Source organism: Nipponia nippon, unplaced genomic scaffold, assembly GCF_047370975.1.
Source record: "Nipponia nippon isolate SJK-2023a ecotype South Korea unplaced genomic scaffold, ASM4737097v1 scaffold_14, whole genome shotgun sequence".
Taxonomy (NCBI): Eukaryota; Metazoa; Chordata; class Aves; order Pelecaniformes; family Threskiornithidae; genus Nipponia; species Nipponia nippon.
In genome coordinates this window covers 6112898-6128422 of record NW_028262330.1, presented here as the reverse complement: position 1 = coordinate 6128422, position 15525 = coordinate 6112898, and the positions used below count along the sequence as shown (strand labels likewise).

Below are 15525 nucleotides of genomic sequence, written 5' to 3'. Positions count from 1 at the left end.
AAGCACGTGGTGCAGTGGGGTCACCTCCCTCCTCCCCTATCCCACCACTGGGTCCCCTTTCTCTCCAACCACAGACCCCACTGCTCGGGGATGGAAACACATGGGGATACGGCCAGCACGACTCTCACCACTGTTCTGGGCCCTATCCCAGCACCACAGCCTCTGGCACCCTCTGCCCCGCTCCTTCCCCGGTGCTGTAGGGCCCAGCTGGGGCAGCAGGACAGACGGGCACATCCTGAGAGCCCCTTCTCTGCCGCAGCAGGGTGACAGAGAGGCGAGACAGGCTGATCCTCAGGCTGTTTATTGGCATCTCCCTCGGCTCAGCCCGGGTGCCGCGGCGCTGCTGGGCTGGTGCCTGGCTCACCGGTAGGCACTGCAAGGGTTTTGCTATGCAGAGACCACCAAAACGGCCTCAGAGCCACCCTGGGCATTGCTGCCCCCACACATCCCTCGTGCTCCCAGACCTCTGCAAAAACCCCATTAAAAAAAAACCCCAAACCACCAGAAATGCAGAGGGGTGGCTATGGTCACCGCATCGCCCTGGCTGAGCCCTCGCCAGAGCCCCTGCGCAACCCCGGGGTGCAAAAATCAGGGGGGACATCAGCACCGCTTGCACCCCAGTGGGGCTGTCCTGGGGTTTGAGTCCTGGGTTCTCCTGGGGGAGGCAAATGGGGGGAGAAATTAATTGCCCCCTGGGTTCCTGGCACGGTGGCTGCCCCCTTCTCCCAAGGGCTGGGGGGGTCCAGGTTTGGGGTTTCACATCCAGAGGGTTTACATCAGCAGAGCCCCTCTTTCCCTGCAGTCGGCGGTCTCTCTGTCACCGTTTGTCCCTGTGTCCCAGGGGAGCCACAAGCAGAGGCTGGTGGAGGGGCCGGAGTTTGGCACGGCGAGAGCCCCTGCACCCAGCCCAGCAGCACCCATGAGACCGCGGCGAGGCCGGCAGCAGCCCGGGGCAGCTGCAGAAGGTGCCAAGGGCAAAGTCCGGAGCAATCCTGCTGGTGCTCCAAGCCCTCCCGCCCCACCGCGGCCAAGGAGTCCATAATGCAGAAAGCTTTGGCCAAAAAGAGGAGCTGGGTTTTGCTCCCCAGCCCCAGGGAAGGCGCTCGGCGTTCTGCTCCAGCGCTGCCGAGAAAGCGAAACACCCCTTGCGGCACCGAGGCTAAGCCTGGGGCCACTCCCTCCATGGCACTGCTGCCATCCCCGGGGCCCTTCGGCCTCTCTGCTTCTTCCTCCTCTTCTCCCCCTTGCCGCTTTTTTCTTTTTTCTTAACTTCTTGGGGCTTTTCTTTTTTTTTCTTTTTTTTATATTTTTTTTTCTCCTGTTTGTTTTAGCTTCTGTTTAAATATCAAACGAAAGAAGAAAATCCAGCGATGGGGGCTCTGGAGCCAGGGGCCAGGCTGCTGGGTGGGCGGTAGAGGGTACCGGGCTGGCTGGGGGGATTGCCAGGGGTCTGGGGGGTGGGAGTCCTGCTGGCTTTGGGGCGAAAGAGGCTGCCCTGCTGCGTGGAGGTGCTGTTGGAGAGGGGCACGTGGTCGGGCTCCCCCGAGTCGCTCTCGGTGTAGCTGTACGCCTGCGCCCGCGAGATGCCCTTCTGCTGCCGCCGCCATGAGTTGTAGTAGGTGGGGTCGCTGATGTAGTGGTTGACGAAGGAGTGGGCTTTCTGGTGGCCGGGGTCCACCTCGTACTCGCTGTCACTGCCCTAAAGAACAAGATGGGGGGGTGAGCATGGAGTGGGGGGCATCACCCCCCCAGCTCCAAAAATAGGGTGAGCTTTCCCAGTGATTTTTTGGGGATGCTGGCGAGCACATCCCAAAAGATTTTTGGGATGCAGCACTGCTGGGGTGTTTCTGCCTCTTGCTAAAGCAAAAGAAAACCTTGTACAAAAGGGTTGCAGGGTCCTGGGGCCCTGCAGGGGGGTCCCCGAGGCCAAGATGCCCCCGGGGCTGATGGGGAGGGTGTTTTTGGGAGGTGGGTGCTGGCAGCTCTGCCTCCCCGCTGGTGGTAATTGGATTCAGCTTCCCCTCGCCGTGCACAAAGGGCCCATTGAGGGCGGTGGGGAAGCTGCTCTGCGCCAGCTCCTGCTGCTCTTCACAGCTCCTCAAAAGCCACTTGAGCCCCGCTCCGGCAAGAGGGAGTGGAGACGGCATCCGCCTCACTGAGGCAAAAGAAACAGCCGGTGCAGGCAGCGGGCGGGGGGCCCCCCAGGGCTGGTCCCTCTCCCGCTCGTGGACAGCCATGGGGACCCCCAGGACCTTCCCTGGGCTTCAGCTTCATCTTTTCAGATGCCGCCCAGCATTCATCCCAGGGGCAATGCTCCTGTGGCCTCCCCGGAGGCTGCCTGCCTGGGGAGCTGCCCGCGGCTGCCCTCCTGCCCAGCCACAGCTGCCTGTTTCTCTGGGAGGAGACAAAGGTGCCATTTTGTGCGGTTGGCAGAGCCACAGCCGTTGCCACCAGCGACCGGGCAGTGGGACAGTCCCCAACCCCGCTGCCCTCCCATCCCCTGTCCCCAGCAGCCCTGGGGGCCCCCCGTGGTGCCACATCCCCAGCACACGGGCCGGGGGCTGTGCCAGCTTCATGCTGGCTCTGTGCCATGAAGCCATGGGGGATGCCGCTGCCTAAAAAGCGGGATGGGGCAGGGGAGCAGGACCAGCATTGCTTTTCCCAAATGTGCACCAGGACCTGCATCTTGGTGGGTAGAGAGCAGGGCTGATGCCCAGGGAGGGCTCCCAGCACCGTCCATCCTGCCCCTGCATCCCCCTGCCCCGGGTCCCCATCCCCACGGGCAGCCCCGGGCCGTCACCTGAGAGTCGGAGACCTCGGAGGGCTTCTCCGTCAGGCTGCTGCTCTCGGCGGGGATCAGGTCGTTGTACTTGGTCACGTCCTCGTCCGAGTAGTGGAGGCTGCCGGGGCTGGGCCGTGGTGGGGACCTCGGGGAGAGGCGGGTGCTCAGCACGGGTCCCCCCTTGGGGCCGTGTCATGCAGGGATGAGCCCAGCCAACCCCCAGGGCAGGCTCAGGGACCACCCCTAAGCTGTGCGAGCTTCCCCCAAGGATCCTGCCCATGGTCCATAGGCTTTCAGGGATTCCCAGCGTTTCAGGCTGTTCAGCATCCTGGCACATCAGGGCTGGTGGGGGGAGGCAGTGGCTGCAGCTCATGGCGGGGGGGACATCAGGCAGAACAGGGTCACCCCCCCGAGGTGCCAGCTCTCCCCAGCCCCATGCCCATCCTACAGCAAGCGCACGATGGAGGGATGGGCACGACATCTGAAAAACTTCCCCCTGCCCGGGGAGGGGGCTGCGGCAAGGCATCCCTACCGGGTATAGATGCCGTTCTTCCGGCAGAAGGAGTTCTTGACAGAGAGGCGCCGGTTGTTGAGCTCCAGTGCGGGGAAGCTGCCCTCATCCAGGCTCACCATCTCGCCGTGGCTCAGGGCAGTCGCCTTCGAGCCGTTCCCTGTGGGACGGGATGCTTAGCCTCCCCCAGACCCTCCCCAGGGAGCACAGCGTGGTGGGGCCCGGACCCTGCACAGGGGGGCTGGGGAATGGCCCAGGGAGGGCTGTGCCGGCTCTGGCGTTGGAGAGACCAAAGCCTGGGGATGCCTGCGAGGAGCCAGTCCCGGGGCAGCAGCCATGCATCAGCCCCATGCCCAGCACCGCCAGCCGTGCCGAGCTTGCCTGCCTTGGCTCGCACCCTGACCTGCCCCATCGCCTCTGGCTCCCGGCTCAGCGGCTCTGTTTTCTTAGCGAGGAGGTCTGGATTTTCCCCACAATTTGAGCCCTTGATACAGCTAAGAAAACAGAGCTGTGTTTGACTAATCCCAATGACCTCTGCCGAGCCCCCAGGCTGTCCTGCCTCCACAGCTGACAGCAGGACAAGTCGCTTATTTAATCTTTAGCTCCCAGCACTCTCCGGGAAGCCCACAGCACCTTTATTGGATGTCACTGGGTCTCTGGAGGAGCCATGCCCTCAGGCAGGCAGGCAGGCAGGCTCCCACCACCCCGCTTAGACCCCAAAAGCAGGCAGGGAGGCCCTGGAGAGGCTCCTATGGGGCCAAGGCTCTGCACCCCCCGGCTGCCACCCCGAACCCCATCACCCCCCACCACACCCTTGGTGCTCACCTGAGTCTGACTTCTTGGCGTACTTCTTGCTCTGCCCACGGATGATGAGCACGAAGACGAGCAGGAGGATGAAGATGAGCCCTACCAGGGCGATGACCACCAGGAACCACCACTCCTCATAGAACGGGTTGGCTTTCTGGGCTGGGGCACAGCAGGGAGGATCAGAGGGGAACGGGCATGGGGGGCAAACCAGTATGGATGGGGAGACCCTGCTGCAGGGCATGAGGCCGCCTTGGGGAACTTTGTGAGACCTGGATCCACATGAAGGAGTGGGTTAAAGGGGAATAACAGGAGGTCTTGCAAGAGGAGTGCTGGCAGATGCTGCTGGCAGCAGGATTTGGGGCTCTGTAGGAGCCAGGCAGGGTCAGGGAGATGGGTTTTGGCATCGGCCATGGGAGCAGAGCAACACTGGGACTCTCCCTGACACAGGGGTGACAGCATCCCCCCAGGGATGCCCGCATGCTGCCCCCACTGGCTACCTGACACGGAGGGGGAAGGCGTGCTGGGGGTCCCGTAGCCGTAGTCGTTCACGGCGATGACACGGAAGTCGTAGCTGACCCCCTGCTTGAGGATGTCCATGCTGAAGGTGTAGGAGGTCACCTCCTTGGGGATGTCTTTGATGAGGATGTCCCAGAGCCCCTCGTCTAGAAGAGAGAAGGGGCCTGGGAGGGGGGGACCGGCTCTGCGGATCTCCCCAGGATGAGCGGCTGATCTCCCTCCATCCAGGAGCGTGTGCCCTCCGCCATCTGTGCAGCCCTCCAGGCCCCAGCAGGCACCGAGCTTGCTTGCTGCAGCATCATTAAAAAGCCGTAGTGATGCGCGCAGCTGATCGATCGCCTGCCCCAGCCAAGGGCAAAGCAGCTCCCTGGGGACCCGCTGCCACCGCAGCCCCAGAGCACCCCCAGCAGCCCCACGGGCTCACGAGAGCGAGGTGGTTTCCCTCCCGGGTGCTGCCCCACCATGCAGGGAGTGGTACCGACCCCCGCCAGTGATCGATCAGGTCGTCTGAGCTGCGGTCTCTGCAGCAGGGAGAAGTCATTAACTCGGGGCTGCAGGAGAGAGCGTGGCCATGCCTGCCTGCTCCCTGCTGTGGGGATGGTGCCGTGTCCTGGCTGCCAGCCCTGCCTGCCCCTGCCTGCACAGGAGCAAGGTCCTCCTGTTTTAGGATAGCCTTGGTACCTCTCAGAACCCCCTTGCCCGGCTGGTGGAGCGTCAGGACCTCCATGCCCACAACAGCAGCAGCACTGATGCGTGCTGCTCCGTGGCTCGCCAACCACCTTTCCATCAGCCCCAGCCAGGACCCGCTCGGCAGCACGGTCCTCACGGACCCGCACGTGGCCGACACCCCAGACACCCGGGTCCTAAGCCCCAGCCCAGCCTGTCGGGTGGCCTGAGAGAGGTCAGCACTCCCTGCCTCAGTTTCCCTTTCTCCTGAACCCATGGCACCACCAGTACGAAGGTGGGGATGGAAAGCAGAGAGGACCTGCAGTACCTGAAGGACGGGCTTCGATGACATATCTGGTGATGGGCCCTTGGCCAGGGTCCCCACTCGACCAGTGGATGGTGATAGCTGAGCCGTAGCGGGAGATGAAGGGCTCACCGGGGGGACCAGGGGCACCTGGGGACCCAGAGCAGAGCTGGAGGCATGGGGGTACGAACTGGCATGCAGCCATGCCAGCCCCGGTGGGACCAGTGGAACTGTCCCCACCACATCTCCTCCCTCAGCCCAGCACAACATCCCGCATGTCCCCCCGTACCTTCCCCAGGCCCCGTGGTGATGTTCGCCTCAACGTCCGGCCCATAGGCAAAGGTTTTGGCCCGGATCCGGAACCGGTACGTCACGCCCTCGGCCAGGTCCTTTACCTTCATCCACAGCGGGCTGTTCCCCTTCACATCCACTGTCACGATCTTACTGACGCCTGTGGGGACGGAGGCTGAGCCGGGTCTTCCCCAGAGCCCTCCCAGCTCCCCCCAGTGTCCCCAGCCTCCCCCCAATGCTCCCCCTGTGCCCTCACCGTCCACAGGCATGCAGGGCTCGTAGACCAGCCTGTAGCCCTCAAGGATGCCATTGGGCAGTGGTGGTGGCTCCCAGGACACGTTCACCGACGTGGTGGTCAGCTCGCTGAATCGGATGGAGCCAGGGGCGCTGGGGGCTGCGAGGGAGCAGGGTGGCCAGGACCAGCTCAGAGCTCCCAGGGGACACCCCCAGCACCAAGCCAGCCCCTCTCCACCCTAACGGGGCTGGGGCAGCCGCCATCACCATCTCACACCACCCCGGTGCCACCCCCTGTGCCTGCATCCCCACTGCAGCAAAGACCCTGCCAGGCCACCGCATGTGGCTGGGGGAATAAGTCTCCTTCTCCTTGTGTCTCTCCCCGAGACCTTCATTTTTCTTAAGTCTCAGCGACAATGTGCCCCCAACCCAAAAACCCTCTGGGGTGAGCCCAGGGCTGGTCTCTGCTCGCAATTGCAGGAGCAGGAGCCAGGGTGCAGCTGGGACGAAGGGGCATCAGCCGGACATCACTGGACCCACAGAGACACCTCCCCATGGAGCCCAGGGCCAGGATGGTGCGGATGCAACCGCGCTGAGCGAAGGGCTGCAGGGAGCCGTGCCACAGGCCCCACCTGCCTGCTGCGTCCGCCCCTTGACAGGGGTGCTGTGCGGTCCATCTCCTGCAGCGTTGAAGGCGGCGACACTGACCCAGTACGAGGTGTACCCCGTCAGGTTCTTCAGCTTCACCCCGTTCTCGGGCAGGAAGAGTGTCTTCACCCGCACGCTCTCGTTCTGGCGCTGTGCCTCCCAGAAGTGGATCTGCAGGAGGAGGAGGGGGCATGGGTGATGCACGGATCCAGCCCATGCCACCCCTGCCCCAGGCTCTTTGCTGTGCCCAAACACCCCGTGCAGCCCTGCCTGGGCTACTAAGCCCCCGTCCCAGAGTGGCTGGGGGCTCTGAGCATGCCGGAGGGAAGGGAACAGCCTCTCCTCCAGGATGGCTCCAGGCTGTGCTGGGCATCAGACGTGACCCCTGCTTGCAGCTGGCGCAAGGACCAGCACCGCTGTGCTGCAAATACGCTGAGATCACCTTTGAGCTGTGTCTAAACCTTAAAGGACTGGGATGAGCGGGAGGAACGGCAATGGATGTGGCCAAGGAGGTGCCTAGAGCATGGGGCTGGGCAGCCCGGCTGCATCCCGGCTGCATCCCGGCTGCATCCCGGCTGCATCCGAGGGCCGACGACGCCACCTGCCGCCCCGCGGCCGCTCAGCACCGGGATGGGACACCCGGCTTCTCCCCGGGACACCCGGCATCTCCCCAGAATCCCTTCCCCAACGGCATGCATAGCATCTCCCAGGGCACCCAGCATCTCCCAGGCACTCAACAGCACTCATAGCATCTCCCAGGGAAGCTCAGCACCCCCCAATGACACCCAGCATCTCCCCAGGGCACCCCATGCACCCTCAGGAAGCCAGGACCTTCCCAGGGCACCCAGTGTCCCTGAGCCCCGGCTTGGTGCCAGCTCCCAGGTGACACGAGGTGCGGTACCTTGTAGCCCTGGATGTCCCCGTTCTGGCTCTCAGCGGGTGGCGGTTCCCAGGTGACATCCAGCTGGGTGGCCGTGGCTGCCTGCACCGCCACGTTCTGTGGCGCGCCGGTGGGCACTGTGCCGAAGGAGGGGACAGTGTCACAGCCCAGCCACGACCAGGGTGGAGGAAAGCCCCCCTCGATGCAGGGGGATGCGCTGCCTTGTCTCGGCACATCAGAGGTGTGCCGATGGGACGGGGGCCATGGGGCTGCTGCGCCATGGCACGTAGGAGCATGAGGTACCAGGGCAGCGGAGCCCCCTCCCCGCAGCTCCCAGCGCCTCGCAAGGCAGGGCTGTGCCAGCAGACTCACCCGCTTCGCCCACGAAGACCTCCTGCGGGGGGCTGGGGGGGCCCTCGCCCACGGCGTTGTACACGCTCATGCGGATCTCGTAGCGCCGGTGCTTGCTCAGGTCTGCGGGGGGAAAGGGGAAAGCGGTGTGGGGGTCCTGCTACCCCCAGGGGACCCAGTAGAGCCCCCCTCGCTGCGGGGCTTCCCAAGGAGCAACAGGAGCAGACAGGCAGAGGAGTCCCTGGGCACAGGACACGGGGTTCACCCCATGGCACAGGCAGGCAGAGAGGAGGGACAGACAGGGGGGTGGCAGTGGGGAGGATGCACACAGGGAGGGGCAGGGGGAGCGGTGACTTACTGTCCAGCTCGTACTGGGTGAGGGAGACCTCGCTGAGGTTGTGCACGGCATAGACGGCTGGGCGGCACAGGGCAGGGAGAGCAGGCAGCCGGTTAGTCGCGCACGTGGCACAGGTGGGCTCCCGCCTGTGAGCACCCACCCCAGCACAGCTACCCACCCCAGGGCAGCCCAGGAGTCCCCTGCAAGGGCCCTGTCACCCCCAGGTGCCAACGGGGCTGTCACAGCACCAAGGAGCCTTTCCATCCTCCAGACCCATCCCCTGAGTGGCACAAGCAGGGTCTGGGCACCGGGGTCTCCACAGGGGTCTGACCGCGGCTGAGAGCGGTGGATGGGGCAAGGTCTGGTCTTGGGCTCCTACCCGTGTCACTTGTGTCCCGGCTGCCCCCAGAGTGGATGTGACCCCATTCCCTTGGGGGTCTGAGGATGGCAGCACACCCAGACACACACACAGCGAGACGTCACGCAGACACTCATGTTAGGTGCAGACACCCATGTTAGGTGCAGACACCCATTAGGTGCAGACACACGGACACCTGCACTACAGGGACACGGGGGGCTGAGCACAGCGGGACCGAACGAGCAACATTGCAGACAAGTGTGTTAGGGACGGCGGACCTGGTGGCTCGAGGTGGCCAGTGACAGCACTGTGGGGCACAACCCGACCCTGACAGCTCCAGGCTGGTACCCGGAGGCTGTGGAGCACAGGATGCTGCCCTGCCCTGTCCTTCACCGGCCACCACTGCGTCACCCCCCCAGCCATGCGTCCCCGGGCTCAGCGGGGCCGCGAGCACTCACGGGTGAGCTCGGCCCACGTGGCGCCAGGGTTGCCGATGCCGCGCAGGGTGAAGCCGCGCAGGCTGTCGTACACCAGCTCGCGGTAGCGAAGGCGGAAACCCAGCAGGATCCCGTTGATCTTGTCCTCGGCCGGGGGCTGCGCAGGGAGGACAGTGAGGGGCTGCTTTGATCCAGGGCTCCCTGGCACCCCAAGATGGCTGTCCCCAGTACATCTCTGTGCCAACTCCCACAGGGGAGGGTGGCTGGTCCCACAACACCCTGCAAGGCGGAGGGGACAGTACCTGCCAGCGGATGAGCACCGACGTGGTGGTGTGTGGGGTGACGGACAGGATGGTGGGGGCTTCCTCGGGGGCTGCAGAGGAGAAGTGGGCAGTGAGGCTCCGGAGACGTCCTGGGCACAGGGAGGTGCCCAGGCAGGGGGGATGCCCTGGGCGGGGGGGGGATGCTCTCTCCCTGCCCCCGGAGCCACAGCCTGTGCTGACCCGCCTGCAGGGTGGTGAGCGACTCTGACTCCTCGCTGTACTCGCTGTCCCCGATGTCATTCGTCGCCTTCACGCGGAACTTGTAGGAGGTGAAGGGCTTCAGCCTCGATGGAAGCAGAGCACGACAGGGACAGTGAGGCTGGCGGGTGACCACATGAGCCACCCTCCCTTCCTCCCACGGGGCACACCGGCTGGTGCTTCCCAACCTTGATGCAAGCACTTCTGATCGGATAGGGAAACTGAGGGACGGGGCAACTGCCCAAGGCAGAGCCCATCATCTCCCTGGCTCCCCATCACCCCACAGCACCGCTCAGGGTGCTGGCCTGTGCCTCACCTGTCCACGACGAAGGTGGTGGCATTGCGGCTGATGGAGGCAGAGTGCAGTGCCCACTCACCGTCGGGCAGCTCGCGGGTCTGCACCGTGTAGTAGCGGACGGGGGAGAGCCCGTCGCTGCCTGGCTCCCAGGAGAGCAGCACGCTGCGGGCTCGCACCTCCTCCTGCTGCGCCAGCGGCTTCCCGGGGGGCTGCGGGCGGTCTGGGAGAGGCGAGGGGCTGGGAGCACCGCGGGCACACCGTGGGCACGCACAGCCCCCCACCGTGGGCTGGACAGTCCCCCCTCCCCGTTACCTCTCTTCTCTGTGGTCACCACAAGGGCTTCGGCCGCCTCGCCCCAGCCCTTGCGGGTCTGCGCCGCGATGCAGAAGAGGTAGGTGGCCTCAGGCTGGAGGCCGGTGGCTGTGTACTGCCGGGCGCTGGGCTCCAGCACCTCCACAGCAGCCGCGTTGGCCGTGGTGGTGTTGAGGCGGTGGGTGACCTGGTACCCTGCGGGGAAGGGAGCAGCACAGTGTGGCTGGTGGAGGGGACACCATCCTGGTCCCCCTGTGCACACCTCCCTCCTCCATCCCTGCCCACACACAGGGCCAGCAACGAGGAGGTTTTGGCTCCCTGCGCGGGGGAGCTCACACACAGCCAGGGACCCAGCACAGCCTGCCCAGTGGGGAGACCCCAGCCCCAAGGGCAAGGGGCTCCGAGATGCTCGGGGGATCTCAGAGAGCTGGTCTCTGCCTCCCCATGCTGATACCTGCTCCCACGGGACCTCTGCACCCCTCTGCAGAGCATCCTGGCACAGCACAACCGGGATGGCTCCCCACCTACCCAGGATGATGCCATTGGGTGCTGTGGGTGGCTGCCAGACGAGCCGCACTGAGGTGGTCCTGACTTCGGGGAAGAGGATCCCCACAGGAGGCCCAGGCACTGGAGGGGGGAGAGATGGGGTTCACCAGGGGTGCACAAGTGTGTGCAAAGTACCAGGCCCCGTGCAAGCAGGGCTCAACCCCATGCACTGGGAATGAGAGCCCTGGGTGTCCCAGTCAGGGGGGACAGGAATTGCCTTAGGGAACACCTGGGAATTGCCTCAGGGACGGGATGGGATAGGGAGGTCTTAGGCACCCAAGGGACGCCCCCCAGCCCATTCGGGTCTCTCTGCCCATCCAGATGCTGTTACCCACCATCATCCAGAGTCCGCTCAAGGACGGGGGGCTGGCTGGGCACGCCATCGCCGATCCTGGTGAAGGCCAGCACGTGGATCTCATACAGCGTGTACTTGCCCAGCCCACTCAGCTGGGCGCTGCGGGAGGCATTGCCCTCTGCCAGCCAGAACTGGGCATGGGCATCTGAGTCCTTCTCCTTGTACATCACCTGCAACAGACCCCCTGTGACAGGGCCCAGCAGGGCCACAGCCCCTGGGACCCCCCTGGACCCCCTGGGATGGAGCAGCGTGGCCAGGGCTGGCACAGACGGGCACCATCTCTCAGACGTGGCACAACCGGGGACCTGACAGTCTGCAGGGTGATTCCCCCCAGGGAAAGCCATGCTTCCCAGGTCTGTGGGTGAGGCTGGCAGGGCACAGGCAGGGCTGCAGGCAATCAGAGCCACAGCACTGGGGCTCGGGTTGGTGCTCACCTTGTAGCCCAGGATGAGGCCGTTGCAGTCTGCCTCAGGGATGTCACTCCATCGGACCAGCATGCTGCTGGAGGTGGTGGCCAGCGCCGACACGTTGCTGGGGCCGGAGGAGGGCACTGGTAGAAGGATGAGAGTCAGGGTCAGTGGCCGGACCCAGCCAGGATGGGCGCCCAGCGCCGTGGGGCGGGCAGCGGTACCTGACTCTCGGGTGCGTCCCACCACCGAGTGGCTCCAGGGCCCCGAGCCGATGGCGTTGAAGGCTTGGACCTGCACCCGGTACTCGGTCCACTCCTCCAAGTCCTCGATGGTATACGCCCGCTCCACACGGTCATGGATGATGTGCACCGCCGGCTGCCCTCGCCCGTCTGAGCGTGCGTACCGGATCTTGTAGCCCACCAAGTCGGGGTTGCCGTTGTACTCCTGCTCCAGGAGGGGCTGACCCCAGTCGGCAGAGATGGGCACCATCAATCCCAAGCTCCCACAGCCACCCCAGCTCCATCCCCCCTCAGCTCGCCACCCTCCCGTCTGCCCCCATGAGCCCCGTGCCTGTGGGCACCGACCCCCCTCACCATCCAGCGCAGCCACAGGCTGGTCTCACTGGCCGTCCGCAGGGTGACATTGGCGGGTGCCACGTCCGGGGGTGCCTGCAGGGTCTGGATCCTCCGGGAGGGCAGGCTGGGGGGGCTGGTGCCCACAATATTCACCTGCCGCATGCGGAAACTGAGAGAGGAGACAGGGGGTCATGGCGGGGGGCGAGAGGGCTCTGGTCCCCCGAGGAGGATGCCGTGGCACCATTCTGGCCACTTGCCTGTAGTAGGTGTAGGGCTTCAGGTTGGGCACCTCCATGGAGCGGGCATCGGGCTCGTTAGCCAGCTGGTGGATGAGCCCCCACTCTTCAGCCTCGCCGCTCTGACCCACCTGTGGGATGGGAGTGGGGTAAGCTGCCCCCCGGCACCCCATCACCGCTACCCCAAGCCGCCCCATACCTGTGCCTCCACCTGCCAGCGGGAGATGGAGGTTTTGCCATCATAGCCTGGGCGAAACTGGAGGGTGACGGAGCGGGGTCCGATGTTGGAGATGCCCAGGTTGGTGGGGGCACCAGGGAGCTCTGCGGGGAGAGGGCAGGGTGGGTGGCACCGGCTGCTCGCCCCCAGCACTGGCCGCAGCCCGCCAGCATCCCTGCGCTGCTGTGCTCACCTGGCGGCACCCCCGAGGAGATGGTGGAGGAGGAGACGTGGCCCTGGCCCTTGGAGGTCATGGCAGCCACCTCGATGGTGTAGGTGGTGAGGGCAGTGAGGCCGGTGACGCGGTACTCCAGGGTGACATTGGGCAGGTAATGGGTCACCCGCGTGTTGGTGCGGTTGTACTCCTCCCAGGAGATCCGGTAGCCTGAAATGTGCCCCAGGCTGTCAGCCCCCATCATTGCCCACCCCGAGGAGCTGAGTGGGGCCAGGGGGAGATGCTGTAGAGTGGGAAGGGGACCAGTGGGAGATGCTGCGGGGTGGGAGATGCTGCAGGGTGGGAAGGGGGCCGACACAGGAGCAGGGTACCCGTTGGTGCTCCCTTACCCATCAGGATGCCATTCTTCTCCAGCGGTTCCTGCCAGCTGACCTTCAGGGATGTGTCCAGGATGTCACTGAAGCTGAGATGTCCCACAGGGCCAGGCACTGCCCAAAGACACCCAGGCTCAGCACGCAGCCACAGACCCAAGGGCAGGAGCCCTCGGCACCCACGGGACCCCCGCAAGGAAAGAGCATGGATGGGGCTCCCCTTGGATGGGGCTTCCCGGGGCTTGGTGGCACCCTCATTCCACGTCTCCACCAGCAGCACCAGTGGGACCAAGTCCCCCATCTCGGGGCTGCTCCCGCCCACCCCGGGAGCCGCACATGGGCAGGGTCCGTCCCGCGGGAACGCAGAGCCTCCCCGTACCATCCTCGTGGGTGCGCACCAGCTGGGGGGGGCTGCGCGGGCCGTCCCCCGGCGTGGTGAAGCACAGCACCGAGGTGAAGTACTCGGCGAATTTCCGCAGCCCCGCCACGTAGCCCACGTGGACGCTGTCCTGGAAGTTGGGCCGCACCGTCACCACCGTCGCCTCCTCCTCATGCTCCGGCTCCCAGGCAATGAGCTGCGGGAAGAAGGAGCTGGGATGCCAACGCCAAGCAGCGATGTCCCCACCATGCACATTGGTACCACATCAGTACCACAAACACCATCCTCCGGGCACCTCCAGCCTCCTCTTATTTATTCAGAGTTGATTAAATATCAATTAACAGTGCAGGGAACACTTGATGCCTTTTAACAGCGTGTGTTTACCCATACGAGCCGATACAGAGCGCACGCTTTGTGATTAACTCCCATTGATAACGGCGTGTAATCACCCATTCGCCTGTGTTTAGGAGGGATGTTTGGGCATTTAATTGGTATTGTTCAAGATAGCCTATAGCAACTTAATTAAATACTAATTAGGCCCTAAAAATACTAATCAAAAATACTAAGTGGCATTTAATAAGAATGTTAAATATCCTACTTGCTCTGGTTATCTCATTCAGCGGCAATTAAATTCCAGAACTTCTTTTGAGTGGATTAAGAAACAAGTTTAATGTTTTAATTCAATTCAATTAACGTAAATTTGAATTAATTGCAATTTGGAATTAATTACAGAGCATGGGAGACTCCGAGCCCATGCAAGTGTTAAATCTCAGTAAATATTATTTTAACAGTCAGGCCAGAATCAATTAAAATCTGGGGTTTCAGCAAGGAGTCGAGCCAGTTTGTGAAGGTTGTCTGAGGAGTTTCCCCACCCCAGCTGCCCCATTTTCGGGGAGACCCGCAGGAATCGCCGCTCACCTTGTACCCCTGGTTGATGCCGTTGATGAACTGGGGGCTGGGGGGGTTCCAGGTGAAGCGAATGGTGGTGGAGTTGGTGGCCTCGGTCTGCACGTTCCCCGGGGGCACCGTGGGGACTGCCGAGACGAAGGGATGGCTCGCAGCAGCTCCAACTCCGCAAGGTCCCCTCCATCGGCCGGGTGTCAGCCCCTCGGGAGCATGGGCACCCGCAGCGGGGAGGACCCCGGGCACCCAGGGTGGTGCCCCAAGACACCCTTTGGCTGGGCCAGCCCTGCCCTGGCTCTGCAGCCCCCCGTCACCCCTCCCCAGCAGGTCCCAGTCCCCCTGGGACCCCCAAACCCATCCTCCTGCCACCCATCCCCAACACCCCCATGGCACAGCCTGTCACCACTGGGGCGAACGCCAAGCCCCTGCCCGTCCCCCTGTCCCTGCCTACCTCCCTGCAGCGTCCACTCGGTCACCTTCATGCTGTACACCCCCAGGCCGGCGCTGTTGTACGCCGCCACCTCAATCTCGTAGTTGGTCCAGATGATGAGGTCCTCCAGAAGCAGGTTGTTGACATCGGCGTTGGTGATGTTCTTGAACTGGTAGCCCACAGGCAGACCAGCCAGGCAGTACCTGAGGACCAGGGGACGTCAGAGCTGCCGGTGTCCCCACCAGCACCCTGGAATGCCAGCAATGGGGCACTCGTGCTCCCCTACCGGCACCTACCGGATGATGTAGCCCTTGAGGATGCCGTTCTGGTGGCTCTCAGGGGGAGGCTGCCACTGGATCATGATGGACTGGTTGGTGCGGCCGCTGGCGATGACATTCTGGGGGGGCGCAGAGGGGGGCTCCTCAGGCAGCGACACCCTGCAGGGGACGAGGTTGGGATGAGCACCCAGGGACACCAGCCCCCCCAGGACCCCCAGCTGTGGCTCACCTCTCCGTGTCCTTGCTGAACTGCCCCCTGCCCACGTCATTCACGGCACAGAGACGGAACTGGTAGGAGCGAGCGGGGACTAAGCCCCGCACCACCACCGACGTCAACTCGGGGTCCACACTGGCCAGCAGCACAGTCCAGGGCGCGTCTGTGGAGGCAGAGGGGGGT

General features: G+C 64.2%; 1 protein-coding gene across 3 annotated transcripts in view; it reads right to left on the bottom strand.

Annotated features, from left to right (window-relative positions):
* Nucleotides 1–285: 285 nt before the first annotated feature.
* The window catches only part of SDK2 (sidekick cell adhesion molecule 2), a 51556-nt gene continuing 36316 nt past the window's right edge, over nt 286–15525 (bottom strand). The window contains exons 15-45 of one of the 3 annotated variants that reach the window (XM_087750870.1): nt 15358–15505; nt 15147–15287; nt 14872–15053; nt 14436–14551; nt 13518–13713; nt 13157–13255; nt 12786–12977; nt 12575–12696; nt 12397–12506; nt 12158–12308; nt 11786–12023; nt 11589–11704; nt 11135–11324; nt 10782–10880; nt 10254–10448; nt 9960–10161; nt 9626–9729; nt 9425–9495; nt 9144–9279; nt 8349–8405; nt 8012–8113; nt 7661–7776; nt 6744–6930; nt 6134–6271; nt 5876–6037; nt 5611–5736; nt 4598–4762; nt 4119–4259; nt 3315–3453; nt 2801–2927; nt 286–1699 (exon numbers count right to left, since the gene is read on the bottom strand). In XM_087750870.1, the coding sequence (XP_087606996.1) occupies nt 1346–1699; nt 2801–2927; nt 3315–3453; nt 4119–4259; nt 4598–4762; nt 5611–5736; nt 5876–6037; nt 6134–6271; nt 6744–6930; nt 7661–7776; nt 8012–8113; nt 8349–8405; nt 9144–9279; nt 9425–9495; nt 9626–9729; nt 9960–10161; nt 10254–10448; nt 10782–10880; nt 11135–11324; nt 11589–11704; nt 11786–12023; nt 12158–12308; nt 12397–12506; nt 12575–12696; nt 12786–12977; nt 13157–13255; nt 13518–13713; nt 14436–14551; nt 14872–15053; nt 15147–15287; nt 15358–15505 (4622 nt within the window). In that variant the 3' untranslated portion in view covers nt 286–1345. The remainder of the gene's footprint in view (nt 1700–2800; nt 2928–3314; nt 3454–4118; nt 4260–4597; nt 4763–5610; nt 5737–5875; nt 6038–6133; nt 6272–6743; nt 6931–7660; nt 7777–8011; nt 8114–8348; nt 8406–9143; nt 9280–9424; nt 9496–9625; nt 9730–9959; nt 10162–10253; nt 10449–10781; nt 10881–11134; nt 11325–11588; nt 11705–11785; nt 12024–12157; nt 12309–12396; nt 12507–12574; nt 12697–12785; nt 12978–13156; nt 13256–13517; nt 13714–14435; nt 14552–14871; nt 15054–15146; nt 15288–15357; nt 15506–15525) is intronic. The other 2 variants (XM_087750872.1, XM_087750871.1) reach the window with 2 other exon arrangements.